The 27018-nt window shown below is 39.6% G+C and overlaps 1 protein-coding gene across 2 annotated transcripts in view; it reads right to left on the reverse strand.

The window, feature by feature from the left end:
• Positions 1-1499: 1499 nt before the first annotated feature.
• The window catches only part of CNOT2 (CCR4-NOT transcription complex subunit 2), a 43562-nt gene continuing 18043 nt past the window's right edge, over positions 1500-27018 (reverse strand). For both annotated transcript variants that reach the window (XM_075274428.1, XM_075274427.1), the window contains exons 2-15: positions 23298-23420; positions 20983-21055; positions 20139-20286; positions 19342-19524; positions 18482-18561; positions 17251-17376; positions 14711-14835; positions 13993-14113; positions 12203-12359; positions 10211-10272; positions 9987-10036; positions 8890-8990; positions 8031-8175; positions 1500-2781 (exon numbers count right to left, since the gene is read on the reverse strand). In XM_075274428.1, the coding sequence (XP_075130529.1) occupies positions 2695-2781; positions 8031-8175; positions 8890-8990; positions 9987-10036; positions 10211-10272; positions 12203-12359; positions 13993-14113; positions 14711-14835; positions 17251-17376; positions 18482-18561; positions 19342-19524; positions 20139-20286; positions 20983-21055; positions 23298-23408 (1569 nt within the window). In that variant the 5' untranslated portion in view covers positions 23409-23420 and the 3' untranslated portion in view covers positions 1500-2694. The remainder of the gene's footprint in view (positions 2782-8030; positions 8176-8889; positions 8991-9986; positions 10037-10210; positions 10273-12202; positions 12360-13992; positions 14114-14710; positions 14836-17250; positions 17377-18481; positions 18562-19341; positions 19525-20138; positions 20287-20982; positions 21056-23297; positions 23421-27018) is intronic.

Raw genomic sequence — 27018 nt, forward strand, 5'->3', positions numbered from 1 at the left:
CCGGGCACAGAGGTGAACAAGCCCTGACTTCCAGTCAGAAGCATACAGTATCAGAGACCTCTCGATTATCCTGCACAACACCACCCACTTGACATTGAAGAGTCTAACTAGCTTATCAGCCACCAAAACTAACTGCACTAATTGCTCAGGGAATGGTGGGAGCTGGAGACAAAATTACAACTGCACCAAAATCAGTGAAGCAGCTCCTGTTAAAGGTAGTCTACCACCTGCCTCAAATATATTCAACGTCTTCACCATGTTACAGTGAAACTGTTATGCATGTTACTTTTGAAGACTTAGAAAAAAATCAACTTTGAAATGTTATGCAAATTAAGTAGTTAGTGTATTGGGGACGGGGCCTTCGCCTCCCTGGAGTATTGCTCCTGTTGCTAAGCCTTATACCATATTCTGCCTGTGCCACCATGTGCAGCGAGTGACAGAGTTGATCCTCCCACTGCTATGACATCACCAATCCTCTTGGAGAAGCAATGCTCCCAAAGCAGAAAGCCCGCCTCCATTGCACTAACTGTCTTATAATTACATAATTTCAAAGTTGTTTTTCCCCAAAACTACAAACTTGGCATACATAACACAAACGTATGTTGTTTACCACTGTAATGTATCTTGTAATACATTGGTGTAGGTTGAATATGCTTTGGGAGGTAGTAGACCCCCTTTAAACAATGAACAGAGCTCAATGTTGGAGGAAGAAATGAAAGATCCACTTTAAAGCCCAATTACAACAATAGCTTGTACAGATGTCTGTCATGGATTACTGTCTGATGTAAAAATGGCTAAACACATGAGCTTTGGCGCTGTCTGCACCTTTTGAGTGGACATAAACATTGTTTGTGGACAGCATGTTGCAAACAATAATGCAAAATGTGGGGGAGGAATAATTGTGCAAACAATTGTTCATCCAAACACACTATGATCATTGTTCATGTAAATGAAAGTAAACAAGTGCTGATCGACTTGCTGTATTGTCAACTGGCGCTTGTTACAGGCAAGTTGTCTGCCCGTGTAAATGAACACTTAAGGCCCGATTCACATCTATGTACATGTTTCTGTTCGGGGCGTCTGCTTGAGGACCATCAGAACAAAAACCTATATGCATTAAAAAGCGGTTACCTTCAGGAAGCCTGCGGACCCCATAGACTATAATGGGGTCCGTGTGGTTTCCACACAAAACATGTGGAGAGAAAAGTGCTACTTGCAAAACTTTTGTCTCCACATATTTCGTATGGAAACAGAGCGGAAACCACACAGTCCCCATTTTAGTCTATGGGTCCATGGGTTTCCTGAAGGTAACCGCTTTTTAATGCATATAGGTTTCTGTTCGGGCTCCCCAAACAGAAATCCGTACACAGGGCCTAAATCCTCAGTTCTTACCACCTCTACTTTCATATACACTAATAGTAGCGCCTAAGTTTTAATGGGAATCCTTCTCATGATTGCACAAATGACTTCACAATCTCAAATCAAAGTCAACACTGCAGTGAGGAGAGCTTTTCTACTTTATTACAAAGAGAAGAAGCCTTTATGTGGTCAGAAAATACAAGATTGATCTTTTTTTTTTATTCTTCCTATGAAACGCTGCTGTTCAAACAGCCAGAGTGAATTGTCTCAGTTCACTTCTTTAAGTCCCATCACGTTCACTTGGGTATGGATGTCCTTGGCTGCTGAAAATCTGGCCCTTTAGTGCACAGGGCGACAATGGAGTCCCCTGACCAGCAGTTCCAGAATGTCCCATTTTCATATATTGCATCCATGCACACCTCCTAAAAATGAGGTACAGCAGGGCAAACATTTCCAAAATAGGTGTCATATATATAATATATACACATTCGTACATACATACCTTTATTCATGTGATGTCCAAAAATTTAAAAAAAATGTACACATTTATTACAAAATCGTAACAAAGACTGGACAGTGTTTTGCTCATTCTGGAAAGATGAAGCTCAGTAATACACAACTCTGGAAATTGTCCAAAGGTTGCGGCAATATCTTTCTCCTTAAGAGTGAATTATCAGTTTTGTCTGCCCATTCCCTGCCACAGGAGCCTGCAGATCCTTGCACTGCAAGGAGAAACATACTCCTCTGGCCGTGAAGGGACTGAACATGGCAGAAAATTGCCTTTCAAAAAGAGAGGGGAAGTAAAATGAAGGAAGCAGACCTTGCCCATCTTTCCAAATGAAATACGAGAAGGATCTTCACATAAAAATGCACAAACATGTGTTTCTTTTATTACCAAATAGTGCTACAATGAACAATGCAAACTTCGCTGTCTAATTTTGTTTTGTCTCTCTCGCTCTCACTCTTTTTTTTTTTTTTGTACAATTTGGAATCCGGGTGGTAAACTCTGTCAGTATTCTGTTCTCATGTGTGTGTTTGTGTACAGACCTAAGTCTGTCCGCTGGCATAAAATGAAAACAAGAAAAAAAAAAGAAAAGGAGGAAAAAAAAAAAAAAAAAAAAATATCAGACCCTGCTCAAACTAAAGAAACAAATGACAATTCTAGTTGTTGGGCAGCACATAATTAGTAAGGCAGGACCTCAAGTGATGATCCCTTTGCATGAGACAATTGCCAGATCCTCAAGGAATTAAAACCAGAATGCCTGAGCCACATCAGTTCTGCAGTTATGTTGAGTATTGTGCTGAGACAGCCATACCCCATGAACAGGGAAGTCTTTAGAAGGCTTGCTGAGCAGGATTGTAATTGAACGTGGATGGCAGATGAGGCCTTTCTTCTAGCTTGTCATATTCCAAATGGAACTCCTAAAAGATAAAGAGAAAACAATACAATGAAAATGCATGTATTAGGAAGAGCTGATCACAATGGATCTATATTATAACAATTCAGTCCCTTTGAGGCACCTTTCATTTGCTTTATTTAGCCATCCACTTAAAAGGGGTTGATATGTGGGTGTCAGATATCCAGATCCCGCATAGATCAGCAGATATTGCTCAGAATCAAAGCTATAGGAGTGGACGGGCCTGCAGAGCCACTATTACTTGAATAGGAGAGCCTCCCCATTCACTGCTATAGCTTCTGGTGCACAGATGCTGCTGGAACAGCTGTTGTGTGAGGTCCAGATATCGGACACCCAAATAATTGATAATGATGAATTATCCTATGGATATATATACTCATATATATGTACACTCAGCTTGTTTTCTAATTTAGGGAGCGGGAATAAGCTGCTGCAAGACATCTTTTAATGCATCAGAAACGGCTTTTATTTCCCCTAAAATTGACTGGGGAGGGGAGGGGGGATACTGAGACTCTACAATACACATAGATGGTCAGTTGGTGTGTACAGTCACCTTTACCGATTAAATAGGTGGCAAATGACTGTAAAGGGGCAATCTACTGCCAATCACAATACCATTACCTTCCACATGTGTCTTCCATTCTTGCTAACCAAATACATGTGACCAAGAAGTTAGCGGCAGTCTAAACCTGCATTCCTACCCCTTTCTAACAACACATGCTTTGTAATCTGCAGCCATGTGCAGGTCTGTACAAGGGCTGAAGACATGCAGGTAACATACTTGCAATTGCAAAGTTGCCATTTTTATTATATTAAAGGGGTTTTCCACTTTCAGACCAATATTGAGAGACAAATGTTGTGGTTTAAATAAAAAGTTTTACAATTTTCCAATGTACTTTCTGTATCAATTCCTCAGTTTTCTAGATCTCTGCTTGCTGTCATTCATTCTGTTACTTCTAGTGGATGAAACTCTGATCATGGTCATGTGATTTACAGTCCATGGTCATGTGATGAGGACACAGGTGCCGCTCGTTATAGTCACAGCACAGTAATCAGACATCTGCCTGGTAATCAGCTGTGCACCTGTGTACTCATCACATGACCATGGACCGTAAATCACATGACCATGGTCAGAGTTTTATCCACTAGAGGTAACAGAATGAATGACAGCAAGCCGAAATCTAGAAAACTGTGAGGAATTGATACAGAAAGTATATTGGAAAATTGTATATCTTTCTATTGTACATTTGTTTGTCAATATTGGTCTGAAAGTGGCCAACCCCTTTAAATAGTGGAGTAAGTGTTTGCAAGATGGCCATCTATAGAACTGTAAGGGTAAAAGAGTTTCTTAAAAGTGGATTTTATTTTTATTTTTTTAGGAAGAATTCACATAAAAGACAGACTGCAAAAGTCTCCTTTTGAACATACCCTAAACCAGAAAAATGAAGGAAGCAGTACCTCGGCATTTTCAACATACTGTGAATTATTTGTTCAGCTGTGGTACAGCAATGTGTCATCTACCTTGCAGACATTGTCAAGCTCCATATAGGAGCTGAAACGTTTCTGTATACCATGGGAGAAAAACCTTCACTATTGACTGAACATAGTGGAGTGTCGCTTCCTTCTTGTGACTTGCATTTATGACTTGATTTCAGTCTACTATTGGTAATCCACCACCACAAAAAAATGGCTTAAAGCACATATAGGTTCACACTAGAGTTCGAGCCTCCCCTTCACAGATTCCTCTTAAAATCTGCAGAGAGAAAAGTTTGGCAAGGTTGCAAACCCAGCAGATCCCATTATAGTCTTTGGGGATCCGTGTGTAACCACTTTTTAAAGGGATAGGATTTCAGTCTTCCAGGTCCCCAAGGACGGAAGCTTGAAAGCTAGTGTGAACCTAACGTTAGTGACAAAAGTACACTTTCATTGCTTGATGCATTCGGGGCATGGTTACATCTGCTAGATCACCTGTTTTTGCCTGTGGGTGGCAAACATCAGAACTAGAGATGAGCAAATTTTTCAAAAATTCGATTCAGCCGATTCGCCTTTAATAAATACGCAGCAAATCGCATTAACCCCTTCCCAACATCCGCCCTAATAGTACGGGACTGCCGGGAAGGACTTCCTGCAAACCACAGTGGAAACATGATGCGCACACAGAAAGTGTGTGTGCACCCTGCTTTGTGGATGTCGGCCATATGCAACGGCTAACACTGTCCTCTAACATCCCTGGTTGGAGCCGAGCTCCAATCACAGATGTTAATCCCTGAGATGCGGCATCTCAGTGGTTTACTTATATATTGGGAGTCCTGATCAGCCCCCCCTCCCCTGCAACATTTTTGTCATTACGCCGCTGCATTCCATGTAACCACTGGGGACCAATCACAGAACCCAGCAGTGAGGCCTGGGGAGCAGAACCTCAGTCACCAGCCGGAAGAGCTGCGGAGTAGATGCTGAGCCCAAGACAGGCGAGTATCAGTATTTTTAAAAAATTTTACCGCTGTAGGGGGGTTATGGAGCAGGGTGTTAGCTGTCAGTTACAGCAAACACCCACTCCCGATGCTGTGCGTGGGCAGGCAGCAGCTAATATCAGGGAAAGTTTGTTACTGCAGAAAACTTTCCCTGATATGGCCATTACATGATTGGGACATGAACCTATGCGATTCATTACCACAAAGTGTGAGGAAATCCGGATTCCATGCAAATCAAATATTTCTTGAAATTCGGTAGGAATTCCACTTCGTCAGCTTTGATTCATTTATCTCTAATCAGAACTCATCATGTTGTTCTGGGTAGTACCACATGTGAAAACCTGTGCTCAGGCATCCATGTGCTGAACAGCTCATTCACATACAGATTAAAAAAGGGATGGTCTTGGCACCAAAAAGGGGGTATGTTCCCTATGCTCCTACATGCCCATACAACAGAATTTAACTGTCTAGAAGTGGCTTTACTGATATTTTGTCCAGCATTTCCTACTCACTATAGACTTGTGGAAGCTTTTCTATATTCTCGCTGGAATTACATACCACCAATGTTGTGATGTGACTTTACAATGACTCACCATTCAACCACACTAACTACAATGAAATGACTTAAGCATATTATTATATGACAGATGTCTAATGGTTATGTCATTAATTTCTTCCTCTAAACTCAATACAAAATTAAAGTTAAAATCTTTTCCTTATTAAATGATTTATCTTCTATTCTACAGATTCGGGCTCCTCTATAATTCAGCTTATTTCATTTGTGCGGCTAATTGCGGAAGCTGTACAAGGTAATTCGGAGTTAAAGCATTTAGCTATTTACGGCTTTGCGATCGCTCAATGTTAACAATTTAGAAACACAATGCTGGCATGCAAGAAGACCTTGGTAACGTCACATCTGGACTCACATGTAGTTAAAGTGTTTGCAGGTTTAACATGGTCTCCTGATAACCGCCATTGGACACAGGTGACCTGACTGGATAGTTTCAACATTTAAAAAGTTAAAGTTTTCAGCAAATACATATGAAGCTGTTTTATTATAATCGTTTCACTGTATTGTGACCATTTTCTGTCTTTCTATCCGATCCTTTGAAGTGAATGGAAAAAAAAAACAGGAATAGCTTAAATGGCTAGCTCTCAGGGTGCCTGCGGACAGTTACACGGGTGCTTCCATTGCAATATAGGAGTGCCTTCTCCTTATGTACTAATAGAAGAAACTATATACAAGACTGATATATTGTGGAAAGTGGGAAAAGGGAGATGGGTAGCTGTGAAATCTTTATATATACTTAGAAATAAGTATATGCTTGGTGATCACAGATGAGTCTTGCAAGGAAAGTAAATATACTGGCTTGAAGGACGCTGTAGCACCTTTTTAAACATATCTTTGTTATTTCTGCAAATTCTGTCATTTTGAAGAACAATTGGTTCATAAATATGTATTATATGACATGTACCGTCTCTCTGCTTTGCAGAATGTGCATTACTGTATAGGTGGCCATGGCAGAGGAGAAGGACAGCTGTGTGCCTAAAGCAAGCCGCAGTCACTGAATTCTCCCTCCCCTTTGCTGTATCTGCATGCACAATACCGTATTGGAAGCTACGGGAGAGAGAGCATTGCGCATGCACCTCATTTTGCTTGTTCTGGGTGGTAAACATGGCTGTTTTAAGAGGGATGGAGCTTGGCAGATCTGGGAGATGTGGACACAAGGAAACTTGTTCACCAGAAGGCGCAGCCACATCACTAGCGCACAAAGAACTGCATTTGAATATTTTACAAAGCAATCTTTCTGCTAAATAAAAAAAAAGGTATGTTTAAATGGTTCAACAGTGCCCTACTAGTCACTATATTCACTTTACATGTGATTTGGGAGGTGATGGGGTATTTCTTTTAATAGGAGTTTTCTGGCCCCTAATACAGTGTCAGATCTGTGCGGGTAGCCAGGCAAATCCAGGTTGGAGTGGTGATTTGATTTGATTTGGATGCCATACATGAAAGGTTTGGTTCACAGTTTTTTTGTAGGCAGATTTTGAGGTGGAAATAAAAGGCCTCCCATACTCTCCCATTAATTTAATTTTTTTTTCCTCTAGCAGATTTTTTTCAGCTAGAGGGAAAAAAAATCATGGCATTGCAGTTTTTATTCCACAGCCCATTCATTTCTATAGGCTTTGCAAGGCGGAATCCAACTGAAAATCTGTCTGCTACTGAGTTCCACTGAAATTAATGGGATACTATGGAAGGCTTTTCATTAAAACTTTTATTAAAAGTTTTTCATATCATAACATACAACAGAGAATAGGTACAACAATGTTGTAATATAGGAAGGTGGGGGGAAGGGAGAGGGAGGACAATACTTTGGGAAGATGATACATGAGGTTAGGATGCGGCTTGCTCTGACACAGCAGAGCTGCAAAAGCAGCAAACAATGGAATACATAAAACATTACAGAGAACTTGTGTCAAGCAACAGAGGAATGGATCTCTAAGCAAGTGGAAAAACAGAGAAGGCTATAGGGGGATTGTATTGGGAAAATAAGACAGCAGAATAATGGGTATGCATATTCATAAAGAAGTGGAGAGGAAGGAAGGTATAGAAGGCTTTCATTGAGGCAGAGTTTGAGGTGGTGTGACCATATCCTTACTGTATAACTCTTGAACAAAGGTTTCTCTTTTCCTGTAATCCATGTCACATTTTTTTTTAATTTATACATATGTTCACCAGCCGTGTGTCTGCTATTTAGCCAAGGCTAAGAATGCACTGTACCTTTGCAACTTTCCTCCAGTTAAGACAGTCAAAGAAATAGTATGTTCCCCTCTCATAGGTGTTGGTTTTCATAGTTGGTTCCATTCCAGGCGCCCTGGTTATCCATACCCGCTCTTCTTTGTGGTATCTCCAGTCTCTATTGAAACTATAACATGGAGGAAAAGAAGTATTTAGTTGTTCTACATGAATTATGTAATAAGTAAAATATGAGAAGGGGGATCTACTTCCTTGGCAAATATAATAATATTACAAAAAGCTCCATTGTCTAAATGGTCAAAACACATTTTCAGTGTCATGAAGTATAAACATTTATACAACTAGCGGTATATTCACATGTGGCAGGTTTGTTGCAGAAATTTCTGCAACTGTCCTATTCATTTAAATGGAACTTGCAGAAATCCATGCCAATACTGTAGAAATAAATCATTCACGGCATAGACGGATTTTGAGTTACGAGAGGAGCGAGAATAACGGACAACTACCCCCCTCCCCCCTGTAAATTTAATATAGCTGACTATGGGGCAGATGTCAACCTGCAGATCTGCAGCACAGTTGCCGGCATTACAAACCCGGCATCCGCTGTAATAGAACGACGGATGCCGGGGAGAGTTTTAGACGCCAACACAGGTGCCGGTGCCTGCGGCATTGCTACACTCCTGTCCTGCAGGAAGCCAGCAGCGGCAGCAGTGTGGCGATGCTGCAATTCCACTCTGCTCCTCCACATTCGGACTATAAGACACACCCTCATTTTCCCACAAAATCTGGGGAGAAAAAAGTGCCTCATAGTCCGAAAAATATGGTAAATGATGTTATGTATAAAAAATGTACAACATACAAGAAAACAAAAAATTATACGTACAGCTCTACTGCCGCTAAAAGCTGTAATACATCCCCACCATTCATGTAATAAAGATAGAAAAGGAGATCTTCTCCGTATCGGCCAAGTTTTATTGCAGCCAGCTAGGAAGAAAAGAAATTGGGAGAGGGAAACAAATAAGATAATTATAAAAACCATACAGAATCCAAATTATACCAAACCACATTTATTCATTGACATAACTAACATTCACGTGTACATACATGTAAAAGTTCTGGTCGTTTTGTTTTTTTTCCCCCCTCAATAAAAATATGCTGGTGCAGATTTAATAATGCTGCCTTGAAGAAGTGTAGACATAGGCTAAGCCGTCTACAAATGTGCCAAATTTATCATATGGCAGATGATTTTGTACGATGAATTTGGTGCATATATGGACAGTCTAGTCCAACTTGGCTGAGTTTACCCCAAAATGCTGGTGCACATGTTTTAAACATACCAGTTTCTAAATAAGCCACACTCCATTCCAGACAAAGTGTATTTTTTTTTTTTTTTGTGCAAATAGTGACAGAATTCTTTTGCATTCTCATTAGCTGAACAGAACTATTATGTATCCCATGTAGACCTATTATTATGTATCCCATTTCATTTTCTAAACTTTACTTTGGTGCCAGGCAATGGAACCAAACTAGGAAGATTTTTTTTTTTGATTTTTTTTAAAATGTAGATTGAGAGCCCCACTTAGAGCTCACAATGTACATTTTTCCCTTTCAGTATGTCTTTTTTTAGAACATGGGATGGAAATCCATGCAAACACGGGGAGAACATACAAACTCCTTGCAGATGGTTTTTTTTGCACATGGTCGGGATTTGAACACCAGGACTCCAACGCTGCAAGGCTGCAGTGCTAACCACTGAGCCACCGTGTGGCCCCGCCAAACTAGGAAGATTTTGACTCACTACAGCAGTGTTTCTCAACTTTTTCAAGTACACCTTAGTGAGATAATGTCCCAAGCGAGTAGTTCCAAAATACGAATGAAAGTTAAGTCATGAAGGCCTGTATATTTCAGTTTCCTAACAATAGGTCCATTAATAACCACCACATTTACAGCCTAAAATATCTGACACTATAGTAAACTCACCTTATCCCTAATGTGAATGTTCGTTAAGTATTCGGAAGGGACATGGAAATCTAAAAGGGCAAATAAGAAAAACTAAAATTCAGACAGTAGTTAACTCATTGAACACTAGCAATATCCCCATGCTTGCAAAACATTTCATCAATTGTATTAAACAAAAAAAGAATTAAATAAATAACTCAATTACGTGAATCTAGAGAAACATTTACTTCATAAAAATGGCATACCAATATCTTGTGGTCGACAGGGTGAGGATGCCCACGGTGATGCAAATTTCGGATAAAGATTTCTGGGGTTAAAATTGAAACATATACACTGTTTAACAAATGAGTCACAATATCATTGCTGAAAATTACTTCAAAAGACTAGCACCCCATCAATAGAAGCAACAAGAAAACATTATGGAATAAATAAGTCCGTCAGCAGGTTTGAGGTCATAACTGTTAGATAAACCAGATTAAAAACAGATAAACTATAGTGAGGGCACCGTCTGATACGTTATACCGTAAACCTGTGTGTGCGCTCCCTTACTACGTCTCCTAGGATATATTGCTGAATGCCTCATATTCCCTCTGCTCTTCAGTGGCAGCTCTAGAACTCTCCCTTTAACAATGAAGCTCTTTAATTTTTTTTTTTTTTTTATTTTACCATTAAGTGCGGGCTTTACATAAAATTACTTCGTTTAGCATCACTTGGTTTTAGCAAGAGCAAGATTGGAGAGGAAGGTAAAAGAACATTTGTGCAATTTTACAAATCTATAAAAACTGTAATTTTAGTAGTAACCAACGAATACAGTGCAAAGAACATACAGACATAGAAGTATATTCAGAAGCAGCTTCAAGATTTTAAAATACATCAAAAATAATTTTACTGTAATAAACTGCATATATATTGTTAGGAGTAAAGAGAGCCTAAATGTCCATGACATGAATTTATGTAAAGTGAGAGCTGTCAGTGTGGGTGGGTGGTGGAAGCAAGACTGCCCGTCTCTTCTAAATAGCTTTTCACATGAAAATACCCAATTCATAGAACGCTGTAGTTTCCTTATTTGAGGATAGATCCATTGTCAATCCCATTAAAGTGTAATCCCTATTAAAAGTAAAGTTTTGATTTTCTGGCAGTGTTTGTGTCACTAACAAATTTTGCAATTACTTTATTAACAAATTTTGGATCCTTTCTGTGAAATCCTGCATTTTGTCAGCCTATCCCTTACTTTTGTGTTGAGAGCTGTTTCTGCCCCTCACTGAATGTCACTGTGTATGGAGTACGGAGCAGTTATATCTCAGACATTATCAAAACATACAAACCTGCTTTTAGCTTCATATGGAAGAGGAGATTCTCTATTTCATGTGCCACTATGATGTTGATATCAAATATATTATAAAGCTGCATATACGTAAATATCCTAATCCCAGGCTTTGTTTTCAACCAGTCTTATCTCTGGAAATAACAAAGATAGCACTGCAGAAGAATCTCCTCTTTCAAATGACACCAAAAGCAAGTTTGTACATTTTATAATGTCCGATATAATTGTTTGAAGGGACCCTACCATCCCTCATTTTCTCTACCCGTTACATAGCCTTGCATGCCAACCTTGTACGCCATACACCGTAACATTCAATGAGAGGCAGGAACAGCTCTCAATGCAGAAGCAAGGGGAAGAGTGAAATAAAGCACAATATCACAGAAAGATGCAACATTTGTTAATAATATATATTACAAAATTTATTAATGACACACTTACTACCAGAAAATCAAAAGTTTTCTCAAATGAGATGAGCACGGACATAAACACCTTTTTAAAAAAAAACAAACAAAAAAAAAAAAAAACACATAACTTATCGGGGACCCCTCTCTTCTATACTTATAGAAGTCAACAGTAAACAAGAATACGTACTCTAAGCTTTAAGACATATATGAAGGATTTCAACCCTGGTTTTAGTGATTTTACAAAATGATATGCAGTTGATAAATATTACACTCCAATTCCAAGAAAGTGCACACACATAAAAGATCTAATAAGAATAACTTGCTACAAGGGAATCTTCGAGTATTATAAAGAGCTCTTGAATTCTTAAAAGCATGCTACATTAAAACAAAATGCCTGTTACGCCTGTACTTGTACCTGACAAGTAAATCTACTTTTCACCTCTGATTTACCAGGAGACACAATCTAGCTTACCTATTTTATAGAATCAGATTGTAAATAAAATACTCACTCTGGAGAGTTTAGATTGAGGCCTAGTGTTGTCAAGTCACTTCCTAATGCAAGATGTACCATCCCTGGATCTGTCTCAGCTGCCCTGATGAATGTTAACAGGCCAATCATGCCAAACTGGTCTGTCACCATGCCTTGAGGAATGTTGGTAACTCGGCCTGGGTAAGAGACAAAAGACAATGCTCAGTACAAGCAAACAGAAAATTATTAACATGCATATAGTAATTCATAAATAGTGGCCCAAGAATACATGAACATGGGAAAGAAAGTCTATTAAACAGGATGTCCAAAGACTACAACATATTCCTTACCAACTTTATAAGTGTCTGATCAGTGGTGTCTGACTGCCAGAACCTCATTGACACCAGAATGAGGCACCCACAACAACTCTATGCGTCTGCTGAAGAGAATCTGAGTACTCCATTCAGCTCTCTCTATAGAGTTGAACAAAGCCGCAGCTTTCTTAGCTCTGCCATTGGTCAATTTAAAACAGTTACACTGTCTACCAATAAGTATTTGGATACCTGTGGTAGAATAGAAAAACAACATTTCTTCTTATTCAATAGTTGGTAGACCCCAGCAGATGCTTCCTTACGGATGGTATTGATCGACACAATACTCCCGGTTGCCTGTTGAAACTCCTGCTGTATGTGAGCCATCGGTTGGGTGTGGTTTCTCTGGCCAGCACTCGTCGGTCTCTATCTCCCAGTTTCGGGGTCTGCCAACTCGGGGTACATTCCAACAATCACCGTTCACCTTCCACTTTGTAATCACATAGGCCACTGTCGATTTTGGGCAATTCAGTTTACTTTCCATGTCCCTTAAGGATCAATAACCCCTTTCTTGAAATCGGGCAATTCTGCACGTCGTGGCATCTTGCATGTGAGTAATGCCAATGCACTAATGCCAATGCTGTTTCCTATTTAACGGTGGAAGGTGTGACATACATCATGACTGCAGATATCTTCATTTGCATGGGTGTGCAAATGCTTATTAGTAGACAGTGTTATAAGGGACACCTACTCTTGTTCTTAGAGGGAGTTATGGCAGTAATATCACAACTCCTTTAAGGCTGACTACACACTTTTTGGTCAAAAACTATTCCTTTTGACTTCCGTCAGTTGAATGTGCATGTTTTTGTGGGGGGTTTTTCAACGGAAAAGGGCACAGGCCGTTGCCAGACACCTCTTCTAGGCAGCTCATCTCTCATGAAGGTCCTCTTTAAGGAAGAGATATATACACGAGATGATGAAATAGGCAGGGCTGACATTCATCTAATCAACATGGCCACTTTAAAGAGGACCTTTCATGGGTTTGGGCATAGGCAGTTCTATATACTGCTGGAAAGCCGACAGTGCGCTGAATTCAGTGTGTACAGTGTGTTCCTCCCCGCTCACACTGTATAGCACGATAGGCCCTTCTGACTGTAAAGAGCTACAGTACCGGGACTGATAGCTCTTTACCCGGGGCACAGATCGGGAAAGCCGACAGTGCGCTGAATTCAGCACATTCGGCTTTCCAGCAGTATATAGAACTGCCTGTGCTCCAAACCTATGAAAGGTCCTCTTTAACATATCATGCTGACTTTAGACTTAGGCTAGATTTATATTTATGTAATGCAATAGATTGATTTCAGAGTGGTCACTTAATGACAAAAATACTACAAAAAAGCTAAAACCTTGATATGTGAAACTTGAGATCTGGTTTCCCTTCCTGTGAATTGTTCAAGTTTATGTACTGATTCTAGTGTATGGGATGTTAAAGCAGCTACAGAAAAAAAAAAAATCTTACCATCAGGTAAAACCTGGATCCCTTTTTTCTGCTGGTTATTATTTTGTGTTGTGGAACTTTTGTCTCCTGGAAATTTGGGTCCGTCCGTACTTGAGGCAGTCTTTCCTGTTGTATTTAAATTCTGCACAAGAAAAGCATAATTAAATACATTAATAACTTGATTACTTTAATAGGCTATATACGCTTTGTCTCTATTGTTTTAACCAGTTATAACCAGATACTGATACATACTCCTTTTTTTTCCTCTTATTAGTTTCAATTAATTTTTATTTATTTTTTTTAAATTGTACTTTCAGACATGATTATGGCAGTGGCCATCTTTTACCTGACCGCTCATAACAGCATCCAGAGATCTGCTTTACAACTACATCAACAAGCATCTATCAGGTATTAATGGTATATTCTATGGATATAACCACAAATGTACCATTGATGTAACTCGTACATTCAGATACCAAACATAGCTATGATTTCAATTAAAAGAGTAACAAGTAAATGCTGCTCCAATGTTAATAAAATCAGGGGCGTAACTTGACGGGGGTGCAGTTGCACCTGGGCCCAGAAGCTTTGGGGGCCCAATATGTAGAAACCAGTATGATAAATCATACATTGTAGTTGGGGGGCCTGGTACAGATTTTGCACTAGGGCCCAGGATATTTTGTTACGCCTCTGAATAAAACCAAAAGTAAAATAATCTAAAAATGTCATTGCTACGTACAGATTTATTGTCATCATTGCTCGATGTTGGATCTTTATAGCTGGAGCCTGGTAATGCAGGGAAGTCCTCGTTGTGTATTGAGAAGTCCTGGGACTGCTCACTTGCTGGTTTTGTCACCATACCGACTGTAGAGACAAATATTTTTAGACTGGTGCACACAAAATGATGTACTTTCAAAATGATAAATGGTTATATCTAGATGTTCTAATACCACGAAATAAAGTAATAAATACATATAAAATATTATAAAGTTACACAAATCTTTAAACAACTCGCATAGCAGGAAAAACATATTAAGACTAAGTGTGTACAGATCAGATATTATGTTTGCCAAATTAAACAATCACACTAGTTGTTCCATGAGAACATAATAGGAAGTAGGGAAATTCAATCAGTTTGGGATCAAAGCTGCTCACTATTTTAATAGTGTCCGAGTCCTATTCAGACAGTAGGGAACAGCCTTTAAAAGGCAACCATAACACTACAGTATGCCTACAGGGGCAAAGGTGAACTATTTCACCAGTAAACTAATGTATAAGTGATCAATCAGCTTTTCCAGTTCTACCCTCCAATTGGCAAAAAAAAAAATAAATAAATAAATTATTAAGGAAAAACCATATATACCTGGAAAAAATCCATCAGATGAGATATGCTGTAGATTTTTAGAACCTATAGGAATGGGGTTATTCTATAAAGTCCCAGAAAGGCGAATGAAGAGAGACATGCAGTTACAGCATACTCCCCATTCACTGAAGACATGAGATGGTTGTTGGTGACTTCAGTTTAATATGTACTAGCTGGTACTCGCGACTTCGTCTGCGGTGATTGTAGAAGTGGGTATATACAGGCGCGGGTAAGGTTTTCGTACTGTGTTTAAGGTATGGGATATAAAATGTAACTTTGTATCTTGTTTTTGCTGTAATTCTGAGAATACGTGAGGCTTTTGTGTTGAACGTAATTTGTAGTTCAGCTGCTATACGGTGTTCTGCGAAACTGTACATAGTGTCTTTGGGACAGAGGTATTTCAGGTTAATATACTTCGATATACGACATTGTATGATGTTATTTTGCGCCAGTACATGTAAGTTTTGGGCACAGGATACTCTTGAGCAAGCAACATAAAGTCTGGCCCTGTGCATGACAGTTTAGTAACTCCATGTGCCTCTTATTAATAGCAATTAACCCCATAATGTCCCTCACATTAACCCCTGTGTAAGAGTTACTGATAGAGATGAGTGAGTACTGTTCGGATCAGCTGATCCGAACAGCACGCTTGCATAGAAATGAATGGACGTAGCCGGCACGCGGGGGGTTAAGCGCGACGGCTACGTCCAAGCGGAAGTACCAGGTGCATCCATTCATTTCTATGGAGCGTGCTGTTCGGATCGGCTGATCCGAACAGTACTCGCTCATCTCTAGCTACTGATATGTGAGAGACTTGGAGGTAATAATTAAGTATCTTCATTACTGAGGTCTTTTAGTAGTACCTCCATATGTCTCACATATTAGTAACCTTTATATGGGGCACACAGGGGTTAATATGGGGGACATGATGGGGTTTATTCCTATTAACATGAGGCACATGGAGTTACTAACACTAAACTAATAACCCCAAATGGCTGACATTAATGAGAATAGGAACTAAAGGAAGGTAGCTGTGTGTTTCTTACTTTCAGTTTGCTAGCAGCTTCCTCTCCTCCTGGGGGAAGGTTTGCAGGGTGCAGATGGCAGGAGCTATCACTATAGCAGGCAGGCAGAGACTTGAGCGATGAAGCTCCACCCCCTGGGTTTCCTGCACCCCTCTCAAAGGGGAGTGTCCTTATGCCTCAGCTCTAGCAGAGCACGGACTTCATTTAACTCTTGCAGGTCCAGTGCTGCTGGCGTGCCAGTGAAATATGGCAGGAGTGCCACTCTTGGCACGTGTGCCAGGGGTTGCTGACCTCTGCTGTAGGGGGTAATATGAATTTTGTGGCTTGCTATGGTCCAAAGTGTGTGAGATTGCAGAGATAGTGATGTGAGTTTGGGTTTTGTGGGGGTCCTGGGAAAAACGTATGTGCGCTATTGTGACGAAAAGTAGCCTATTGCGCAATCGAGTGTAGTGACTATGTTTGTGGAAAATTTCAGCCAAATCGGTGGAGCGGGTTTTGCGTGATTGACCGCCAAACATCCGAACATCCAAAGTCACAAACCCACAAACATTTCACATTTATAATATGCCACGTCTATGGGAGATTATATGGAATATCCTATGGATATGCTATAAATGTCCCAAATGCAGGAATTCAATGTGCACAACAAATATGCAATGTATTAACCCAGTTTAGTAGTCCAGAGCTGTGGATTTTGCAGACTTCAAAACAGAAATCTTCCAACAGTCCTTGCTGGCTCAACTACTACACAATGCCTGCTCTGGTGACTGGCATTATAAGAAATGCCATCTTTACACCAGTACACCCACAAAAAAAAAAATTCAATATACAATCTGAAATCTCTGTCAGCAACTATAGAAGCACACTTAAAATAAATGGACACTGTCTCACCATAAGGAGCCCTTCCAGCCAAAGGGTTTATTAACGGAGTAGGGTTGCCACTTCCTTCCCTTCGATTTCTATCCGCTAACGCAGGGAAATCTGAAAGGTCCAAACCTGTCACATTTTCACTTCCGTCTGAAATTAAAAAAAGGTACAAAAGGTGTGCCAAATGCAAGGAGCAAGAGCAGCAACATAACAAAGGCTTGTGAATAGCCTGAGAACTACATAAACTCTTTATTTTTCAAGTCACAATGTTTAAACAGTTTGCCAGTTAATCAGAGAATAATTCTATGACCCGGTGTAGCCCAGTCATAACATTACTTCCATTACAATTTCCCATAAAATTAGCATAAAATATCTTAACATCTGACACCATAAAATACCTACGTATGAAAGTTCTGTGGACCAAGATATTACATACACCACAGAAACATAATATTCTTTGCTGTTGCTAGGTTAGGAGGCTGTTGGCTGTGCCAAGAAAGCAGTATCCAATGATACATTCATCTGTGCCATCTAGTGGCTTCTCTATTGTAATGTATTTGTTATATAAAAACATAATAAAAATTAAATGGGATATCTGTTGTTATGATATTGGTGATCTCTCCCTAGAATAGATTATCAATATCAGATCAGTGGGTCTTACAAAAACCCCACCAATTAGTTGTTCTCAGCAGCTGTCTGCCCTGGCACTAAACAGTGGATGAAGCCACAAGCAGACAGTAGTAGCTGCGCTAGGTTCCTGCAAATTGGTTCCCACTGATGCTGCAAATGTCTTTTACCTTAAACTAAGGGCTGTGGAGTGGGAATCAGAGCAATTTTGGGTGAAGTCAGTTGCAGTCAGGAAAAAAAAAAAAAACCTCCATCTTTAAAATAAATGATTGCATATTATAGAATTATTGATATTGATATTGTCTGATGTCATCTGACAGTATTGTCTGGACTGTCCCATCTCAGTGGTATCGAAGCCACTTTTTGTGGTCAGTTTTTCTCTTGCACTGTCACTATGCCCTACCCTACTTTTCCCCAATTAGAGGAGCTTTTCTGCTCCAGTCTGACCATGGATGTCAGCCATTTATGAAAGAATACGAATCGGAGTTTGACTGTGGAAGAACAAAGGAGTCAGTGTTTGGCTCTACCAACTCTACAGGCATGCTAAAAGATAATCTAATTTATATACATTTTTTTAATTTGTTCCATAACAAGTCTAAAGTCATTATGGAAAAATGGTTCCTCTTACCTGTTCCATTAAAAATATTACTCGATAATGAATTGTTCAAACCAAATGCTTGATTTCTGTTCATACCAAAACCAGACATGCTGTGTAATCAAAGAGGACAACATCAGTTTACAAAATACAACATGTAAAACAGAAGACAACTAAGATGTGGAATAAAACAAAAAAGTGATTTATTTATCAATGGACATCCTGACAGAAAAAAAAAATGCTCCCCATGGATGGCTTAAGTACAAAGATCCTCCGTCATTTTTGAAAACTGCAAGGGAAAACTGCAGCAAAACTAGTGCAAAGGAAAATGGCACAGTTGCCCAACCAACTGGGTCCCAGCAGCAGCCATATTGGTTGGCATAGGCAATGACCACTGAAACCACTACACCAGTTCTGTGACATCTCCCCTAATGTTTTGGTCATTTGTGTCAGCTATGTGGTGGGACCTTACAGTCAAATACTACTTTTCTTTTTTTAATCACAATGTCAGGTCACTCGGTAGAGTGGAAAAATACTCTGCGTTCTCAGGCTGGTGTTATGCTCCGCCAGTAGTACAGCCTTATACATGTGTCCCAAAGACTACAACCTAGAATAGTAAACCAAAGAAAAAAGTATTTTTAGCACCTGCCTCTCTAAAGTAAGTAGAATAGGAGGAATACGATCTGTCTGTTTCTCCTTCTCTCAAAAAAAGCCTCAAGAACTTGCAGGACATGTATAGGGAAGTAATGACTTGAATAGAGTGCTTTGGCTGTGAAGGCTCTAGGGTCAGACTAAAAGCAATTTCGTGTTTTATCTACCTCTCTTCCTGCTCACTTTTCCCCCTTCCCTCCTCAAAGACTTGTATAGAGAGGAGTCATCTGAAAGTCACTTACCTGTTCACAGTAAAAGGTTGCCGGGATGATGGCTGCTTTGGCATACATATTATGCTGGGCGAGCTTCTGTTTGGACTACCTAAACCTGAACTGCTCATGTTATTTGTCCTGCTGGGAATTCCAATGCCCTGACCAACCTGGGAGTGGTTCATCATATTCCTGGGATTCATCGGCAAGATACCCCTGAAACACATTATTGAAAGTATTAGCAAGGAAAAAGACAAGTAACAACTTCCATCAAAATCAAAGGCTTATATTAAGACCAGTATACGCAGATTAGTTTTCATTCAACAGGTCTATTTAAAGAAAACCTGTCAGGTCGATTTGGGACACTGAAACACCCACGGGTCCTTATAGACCTGGAGTTTAGTATCGCAAATCGCCCTGTTTTAAATCCATACGTACCTGCAATAAAAAAATTTTTAAAAATACCTAAATCTTTATACTGATCTGGAAATGAGGCCGGTGCTCCCGGTGTCTGGGCAGTTCTTCAGTGAAGCAGAGGACGTACATCTAGACTTCACTGCACAAGTTCCAGAGGTACAGGGTATGTACACGGAGTTGCACTCACCCAGCTTCAGTGAAGGACTGTTCCGGCCAGGTAGAACTGTGGCAGGGTAAGCATATTGCTTTTTTATTTTTTATTGCAGGCGTGAATAGCTTTATTACATGGAAATTTGGAACACTAAACCCCCTTATCCATAAGGGCCTGTGAGTAACACGAATTTCAGGTAAAGAAAACAGCAATACTAAAAATTTGAAAATTGCTGAATAATGAAAATAGGTCTTCCAGTAACCTGCTTGGCGATGGTGGCGTATGAAGTGACATTGTTGGTACCCCTGTTGTCGGCGTTACATGGTTTGGTAATTGAGTGCCTTGTGATAAGCTGCGGTTTAACTGAGGAGTATTGTTGCTCATCCCCCTCATAGGAAGGCCTAGTGCACCTACAGAAAATTACACAAGAGATATAACATCACAATTTATTACTACCCACATTAAATAGCTTTCAAATCTGATCAAAGTATGTCCTATGAATATTATATTTATGTTACATCATGCAGTACATAACAAGCTTTCATTTGCAATCCTTAAAAAGAACTCTTTCTGTGCATAACGTTATTAGATACTTATTATGGTGACCATTGAAGTTCTCCTGATAACGTTTCCTAAATGTCCAGTGCTGCTGGTGACACTTGCTCAGTAGTCTATTCCTATCAACTAGATCCTAGGGGAACTTGTATTTGTGCAGGCCAATTAAAATCAATCAATCAATAAATAAATCATCCCACTATAAAGCATCTTCTTCTCTTGAATGTATTAAAACATGTTTACACCATCTTTCAGGTATAAAACAAACCAATCTTGACACAGGCCATTTTGTATCAAAAATTAAGACCTTCCGCTCTTATTTTAAAAGTGGGTGGGGTCAACAAATTTATTATTAAGGTGGGATTTAGTTCTGATAATTGTCTCTTAATTGCAATAAATCCCACAACAGCAAGGATTACAATAAGAACAGAGTGTAAAATGCCACTCCCAATACATTCAACAGGGGGGCACCACTTTTCAGGATTCCAACTGAAAACTTGGCATGTTTCCTAGATATTTGTGGAAATACCCCTTTCTGTAAATGAACTTACTTTGTTGCCCATATAAACTAGCCCCAAATTGGGACAGCTGACCCGATGCAGATGGTGATGGGGATGCCAACATCTGGGGAGGAAAAAAAAGAAAATTAAACATATTAGTGACAATCACAAGGGCACCAAACTTTGTACATTCTGCACCTGTACTTGCCATTGCTTTAAATGTGAAAGTACAGGTACACCCCAGCAATGTATGGGTACCGTAAATCAAATTTGGGCTTAGTTTATCCAAGTTTTGAACTCGTTATACACATCAGGTCAAAATCCCATCAATTTGAATTCACTTTAAAATATCAAGTTTCCCTTATTGGGATAGTATAGTGGAGGAGCAGTGTATGACAACTGCTTTCTTCCTAAAATAGTGACATTTGTCCATAGGTCGGGCATTGCTGCTCAGCTGTAGTGACTAGTTGACCTGCAATATTTCATTCAGCCTGTGGTTAGGCGTGCCATACCTTTATAATCCCAGACCACCACTTTAACCTCCTCACAGCTTTGAGCAAAGTGTATTGAGGGAGAGTGCAGAGGAAGCAGTCACTTTAAACTGTTCTGGAGCAATGCTAGAGCCACGAACCTGGACTTTGAAGATTATGTCTGTAACCCACTTAGATTTGAAGCAGTGATTCCCAAAGTGGTCCAGGTGGACCGCCAGGGAACTTAGCCGCGATGCAAACTGCCATCGTTAGATCTAATCTAATCTTCACATTTTTTGACAAGTTTTGAGAATATGGTAGAAATGTAGCAGCAGGGGGACCACTGAAACCAGTAACATTTTGAAAGTGGTCTACAAGAAATAAAAAGTTTGGGAACCTCTGGTTAGAAGATATCACTGGTTAAAGCAGAGCTGCATATATTTACAGCTTTACTGTAACAAGTGAGCAGGAGAACACGTGCAGTTGACTGTGCAGAAAGAAGAGAACATTATATTATTCTTCTGTCCTGTCACTTCAGATGATCCTTGGGGAAGGGTACCATGGACTTATGTTCAGTATATAGCCTCTAAATTATCAATCAGAAAGCTATTTAAATCTTATATGCTTCAGTCAATGCTAACTGCAGCACCTAATTTTTTTTTTTATTTTCTGTAAAACAAAGGAAAAATACAGATGGAAAAAAAAAAAAAAAAAAAAAAAAACCACCACCACACAACTGGTATCACCACATCCGTAACAACCCCTAAAATAAAATTAGTACATTACTTAGGGCGGGTTCACATCTTCACCCCGGTCTCCGCTTTCAGTTTACGTCTTCTACCAACAGGAGATGGAAACCCGGCATTCTGTGTCCGCCCGTGAGCGTTTTGTGGTCTCCACAGCAAAACCGTTTTTTGTTGTTTTTTTTAAACTGGACACAAAGTCCTGCATGTCCGACTATGTCCAGTTAAAAAAACAAACAAAACAAAAAAAGAAAAAACGGTTTCGCCGTGGAGACCATACAACGCTCACGGGTGGACACTTTGCAAACCCATTCAAATGAATGGGTTTGGAAAACGAATGCCAGGTTCCATCTCCTGTCCAGTTTCTCGGGCAGAAGACGGAAACTGAAAGTGGAGACTGGGGCGCAGATGTGAACCCACCCTTATTCTACATGATAAATGTCATACGCTTTGTAATTCAGATGGCAGAATAAATGATCATCTCACCTCCCAAAAACAAAAAAGCAATAAAACTGATCAAAAAGTCTTATGTCCCTGCAAAACACAAGGTCTCGTAAAGCTACACTGAAATACAATTTTAAAAGTTATGAAAGCTGGAATACAGAGAGGCATAAAATGTTACTGGTTTAAAGGCTAACATGTGCTAAGATTGCTAAAGGGTCAAAATGTACATAAGACACCAGAGATATGGGATAGTTATTTGAACCGTAAATCCAAAATCTGCAATAAAAAAAAGTAATATTTTTGGGAGGGCTTTTGCAATTCTAATATGACTGTTGAGAAGGGGGGGGGGGGGGCATTTAAAAAACAAAACAAAAAACTAAGCCTAAAATGAAGACATAAACGTGCAACTTCACATTTCAAAGCCATAGGTCCAGCAATGGTTAATGGCTATGGGCACCACTGAAATACCTTACAACAAAGCAGTCAGCACTTCTATGATCTTTCTTCCTACAGTTTCCTTTACACTTGTCCGATATTAATAAGAATATCAAAAATATCAGCTCCTAAAGGTTTCATAGAAAGGCATAACCGTCCAAATTAAATATAAAAGCCTACAGCCTAAGTCAATGTGTTGCACCAGACCAAGGCTATGAGCAAAGGGTAGTAGTATGTGGCCTGTAAACAGAAGGCAAAAACGTGAGTCACTTACATCTTTCTCCGACCGATGTGGAAACATCGAGGACTGGCTATAATACATATTCTCATCATGGTAGTCACTTTCGACCCCTTCTACAAACTTCTTTCTTGAAGCACCAAACATGCTGTATGTCACCTAGAAATAGAAATATGTAACTTTACAGGGGTATTCCAACATAAATTTTATTTATTTTTCTTTTTACATATTCATCCAGCTCCAGGAATGATGGGTCAACATGTGATCAAGCACTTGGCCATGGAAGTGACCTAAGTGGTGGCAACGTATCACTGTTAAAGTCACATTGTCATCCAGGGCTTTGGAGTTAATAGAAAGACTCTGGCCCTTTATAAATGTCTGACAATCACAAGGAAAAAAAAGCTCACCTAATTCACAAAAAAACCCAGTAATTAAAGTCCTATGAAAGTAAATTTGCAAGAAACAATGCATCTAATTGATACAATTTCAATAATTGTTGAATACAATAGCGTTTAAAGTAATAAGTTTTATTTTGAGGCCGGAGTCTGAAACAATTTTTGCTACTCAACCACCTAAAACTGGCCATGACTCCAACTCCACAGCGCCACACATTGTTTATCCAGCTCCATTGGTGATGCAGAGATTGGAGGAGGACAAGGAAAGAGTGAGCACAGCAGCCCCAGGGCAGGGGTAGGGCCATCATGACTCCAATTGTTATTTTATACCATTATAAGCATGGAGTGGCAGTATGACAAATGTTGTACAACCCCTTTAATTTCTTTACCTATAGTTCCCTGTAATCAACCCTTTCAAAATGGGAAGACTGAGTGGACTGGAAAGCCAGAAAAATCCATTCTGCGACATTGTAGTAATTTCAGTTGTTTTTTGTTTTTTTTTTTATAAGCTTTACTTGTGCAATTGTTCCAACTTGGGTTTAGTGGCCATTTAACAAGCAAACACACAGAATGTGAAAGCTGAATAGAAATGGGCACCAATGAGGTCAATATCATTATGCTCAAATGCTTCAAAGCAAAAGAAAAAGAAAAATGGAAAAATGAAAAATTAGAAACACAAATTTAGCGTATAAAGCTGTTCATCCATAAAACCAAATAGCAGATCATATATCCCATTGTGTGGTTCCCTGAAGCAGCCAACAGCTCTTCAGTAAACAGGCAGCTTCTCTAGCTCAGAAGCGTTTGGTACTGCAGTGCTTTATGACGGCCATTATATGGATTTGTCCTACTAAACATTCTGCAGACTGGAAAGCCTGATAAACAAGCAGACTCCATTTAACAAAGCTTGTGTCTTCAAACACTTTTTAATATCAAAACCTGAATGTTCTTCAGGTTGAGGCCACACTCTGCAGAATAGCTGCATTGTTTGTTGCAGATTTTGGTTATTTCTTTTGAGCCAAAACTGAAAGTGGCTTTAAGAGGGATATGAAACACAAGGGAAGCTCCTATACTTCTCCCTTCTACTAAATCCACTTTTAGCTGTGGCTCAACAAACATGCTGCAAAATCAGCAAGCAAAAAGCAAAAATGGGTTTTCTAAATCAAAGCTCATGTGTAGTCAACAGAACTTAAAAGAGCAACTCATTTCATATCGGAGGGTCTCAGGACCAGGCGTCAGTACACTCACTGACTGCAAAGGAAGGGAATGCTCTGTCAAGTCTGCAGCCCTTTCAGAGGTCATGAGTTGTAGTCAGCACCTGCAGACAACCTCACAGAAGCCTATGCTCCTGACAACCATTAGTGGGGGAGTCTCAGCAGTCTGACAACCACAGATCTAAAGTCTTGTGGTTGCCAATGAGCATACAATAAGACAGTATAATCCTATGATCATTGGAGGCGCACACAGCTACACAACCATACAGCACCCCAGGATAAAACTAGGACTTGGCAGAAGTTTGCTGAAATAACATGTGATCATGTCTGGTATTGCAGGTCAGCCTAATTCAGGGCCGTCAATGATTTGGCCCCAGAAATGTCCCTGGTTCCTACTTTGACTACTTAGAAAAATGAACTGGAAGAAAAAGTGAGTATATCTAACATTCAGCTCTGCCATTTTGCTTCTCAATGGTAGTGACAAAGAGTGTCAGAAAGTCAAGCAGTCTTATATACTAGGCACAGCAGAGCACAGTAGTCATTTTCGCATTACAGGTCATGCCATCGGACTCCACACAAGGATTTTATATCACAAATCATACAGGCAAAGAAAAGGTGATGGAAGAATACAAACTTGAGGGTATACTCTGAGTGGTATGGCTTTACCGCTCTAAAACTATAAAGGAACACAAGAAAAAAAAATTGCTCTCCATTTGTAGATTTTGAGATGAAACACACTTATTTAACATGTAGTTTTTACAGGTAAAACATCACCAGTAAAAACATCAACATGCGATAAACGTATGAGCGTACCATACATCAATGGACGAGGGCTGGGGAATTAGGTGCAAAATAACCGCAAGTCAGCTCAGGTAATCGATGTGAAATTGCTCACATCAATTCTTCCACATCCCCGCCATCCTGTCATTTAGCCAGACTGCTGCCGGCTAAAGCACATGTGCAATAAGGATTGGGAGATCGGTGAATAACAAAAATACAATGACAAATAGGGGCGTGGTATGTAAGATGGGGAGGGTCCTAAAATAGTCATTCATTATTCACAATTAAGGTAAAAATGGTCAATTGGTCGTGATTTTTATTCGGGTCATAATTTGCCAGCAGTCTTTGTAGGTTTTTTGTTTGTTTGTTTTAATGTTTTTTTTTAAAGATATTTAGCAAGACAGCAAAAAACAACAACAAAAAAATAGCTTTCACTTTGGGAGATAAAATGATAAATGAGCTGTATAAACAACAGACAGATTTTGGAAGCTGCCATATCTCAGAAAAGGAATGGATATACAACACCTAAAAATTATCTGTCCTTCTGCCCCCCAACAATTCTAATTTAATGTTTCAGGAATTTTATTAGATAGATACTTTCATAACAGAAATGTACCGGATTTTATGGACAACAAGACGCAGCTGACATGGTAAAATGCCCAATGTATCCCCATTCATTGGGGCAAATGAGCATAGTCCGCAAGATGGACAGGAATAGGACCCTTCCTGAGTTCTACTCATGGCTTCATACATTGTAAAATACATGAAAATACACAGTTGTTTGTATGGGGCCATAGAAATGAATAGGTCAGTGTGGTAGCTGTGAATAACACAGCCAGTACACGGCCGTGTGCATGAGGCCTTAAAAAAAAAAAAGTTTTCTATGTCTCCATCTACTTTTAAAAATAAGTACAAAATCCTTCCAATTTTCAATCTGGTCACTAAACCTAATAGTAGACTGATCATTTCTGTAGAGGGCTTTCCTTGCAGCAGTCACCTCATTTACATTACACATGAAAGACAGTATTGCAATAGAAGAAATAACTTCCATAGTGCCATAACCACTACTGACAACAGATGTCCCAGCTTATCTACTCCCCCGCCCCCAGAGGATCTCTTATTTACACCAGTGCAGTTTTTGTTTGTGACGGACGATTACCATTTGTTTTGACTCAGTTTACGGTCAGGGGAAAAAAAAAAACAAAAACATGGATAACTGCCTTTCTTTTGTGAGCCAACCCAGTAATCTGTATTTAAGAGACATAAAACAGAAGTCAATCCATTCTACATCAGTCAAATACGCCTCTATTGATTTCTAATGGGTCCCTGTGCTTGTGAAAACGGACAAAGATAGAGCATGAGTTTTTTGAA

The sequence above is a fragment of the Leptodactylus fuscus genome, chromosome 5 (assembly GCF_031893055.1).
Source record: "Leptodactylus fuscus isolate aLepFus1 chromosome 5, aLepFus1.hap2, whole genome shotgun sequence".
Lineage (NCBI taxonomy): Eukaryota > Metazoa > Chordata > Amphibia > Anura > Leptodactylidae > Leptodactylus > Leptodactylus fuscus.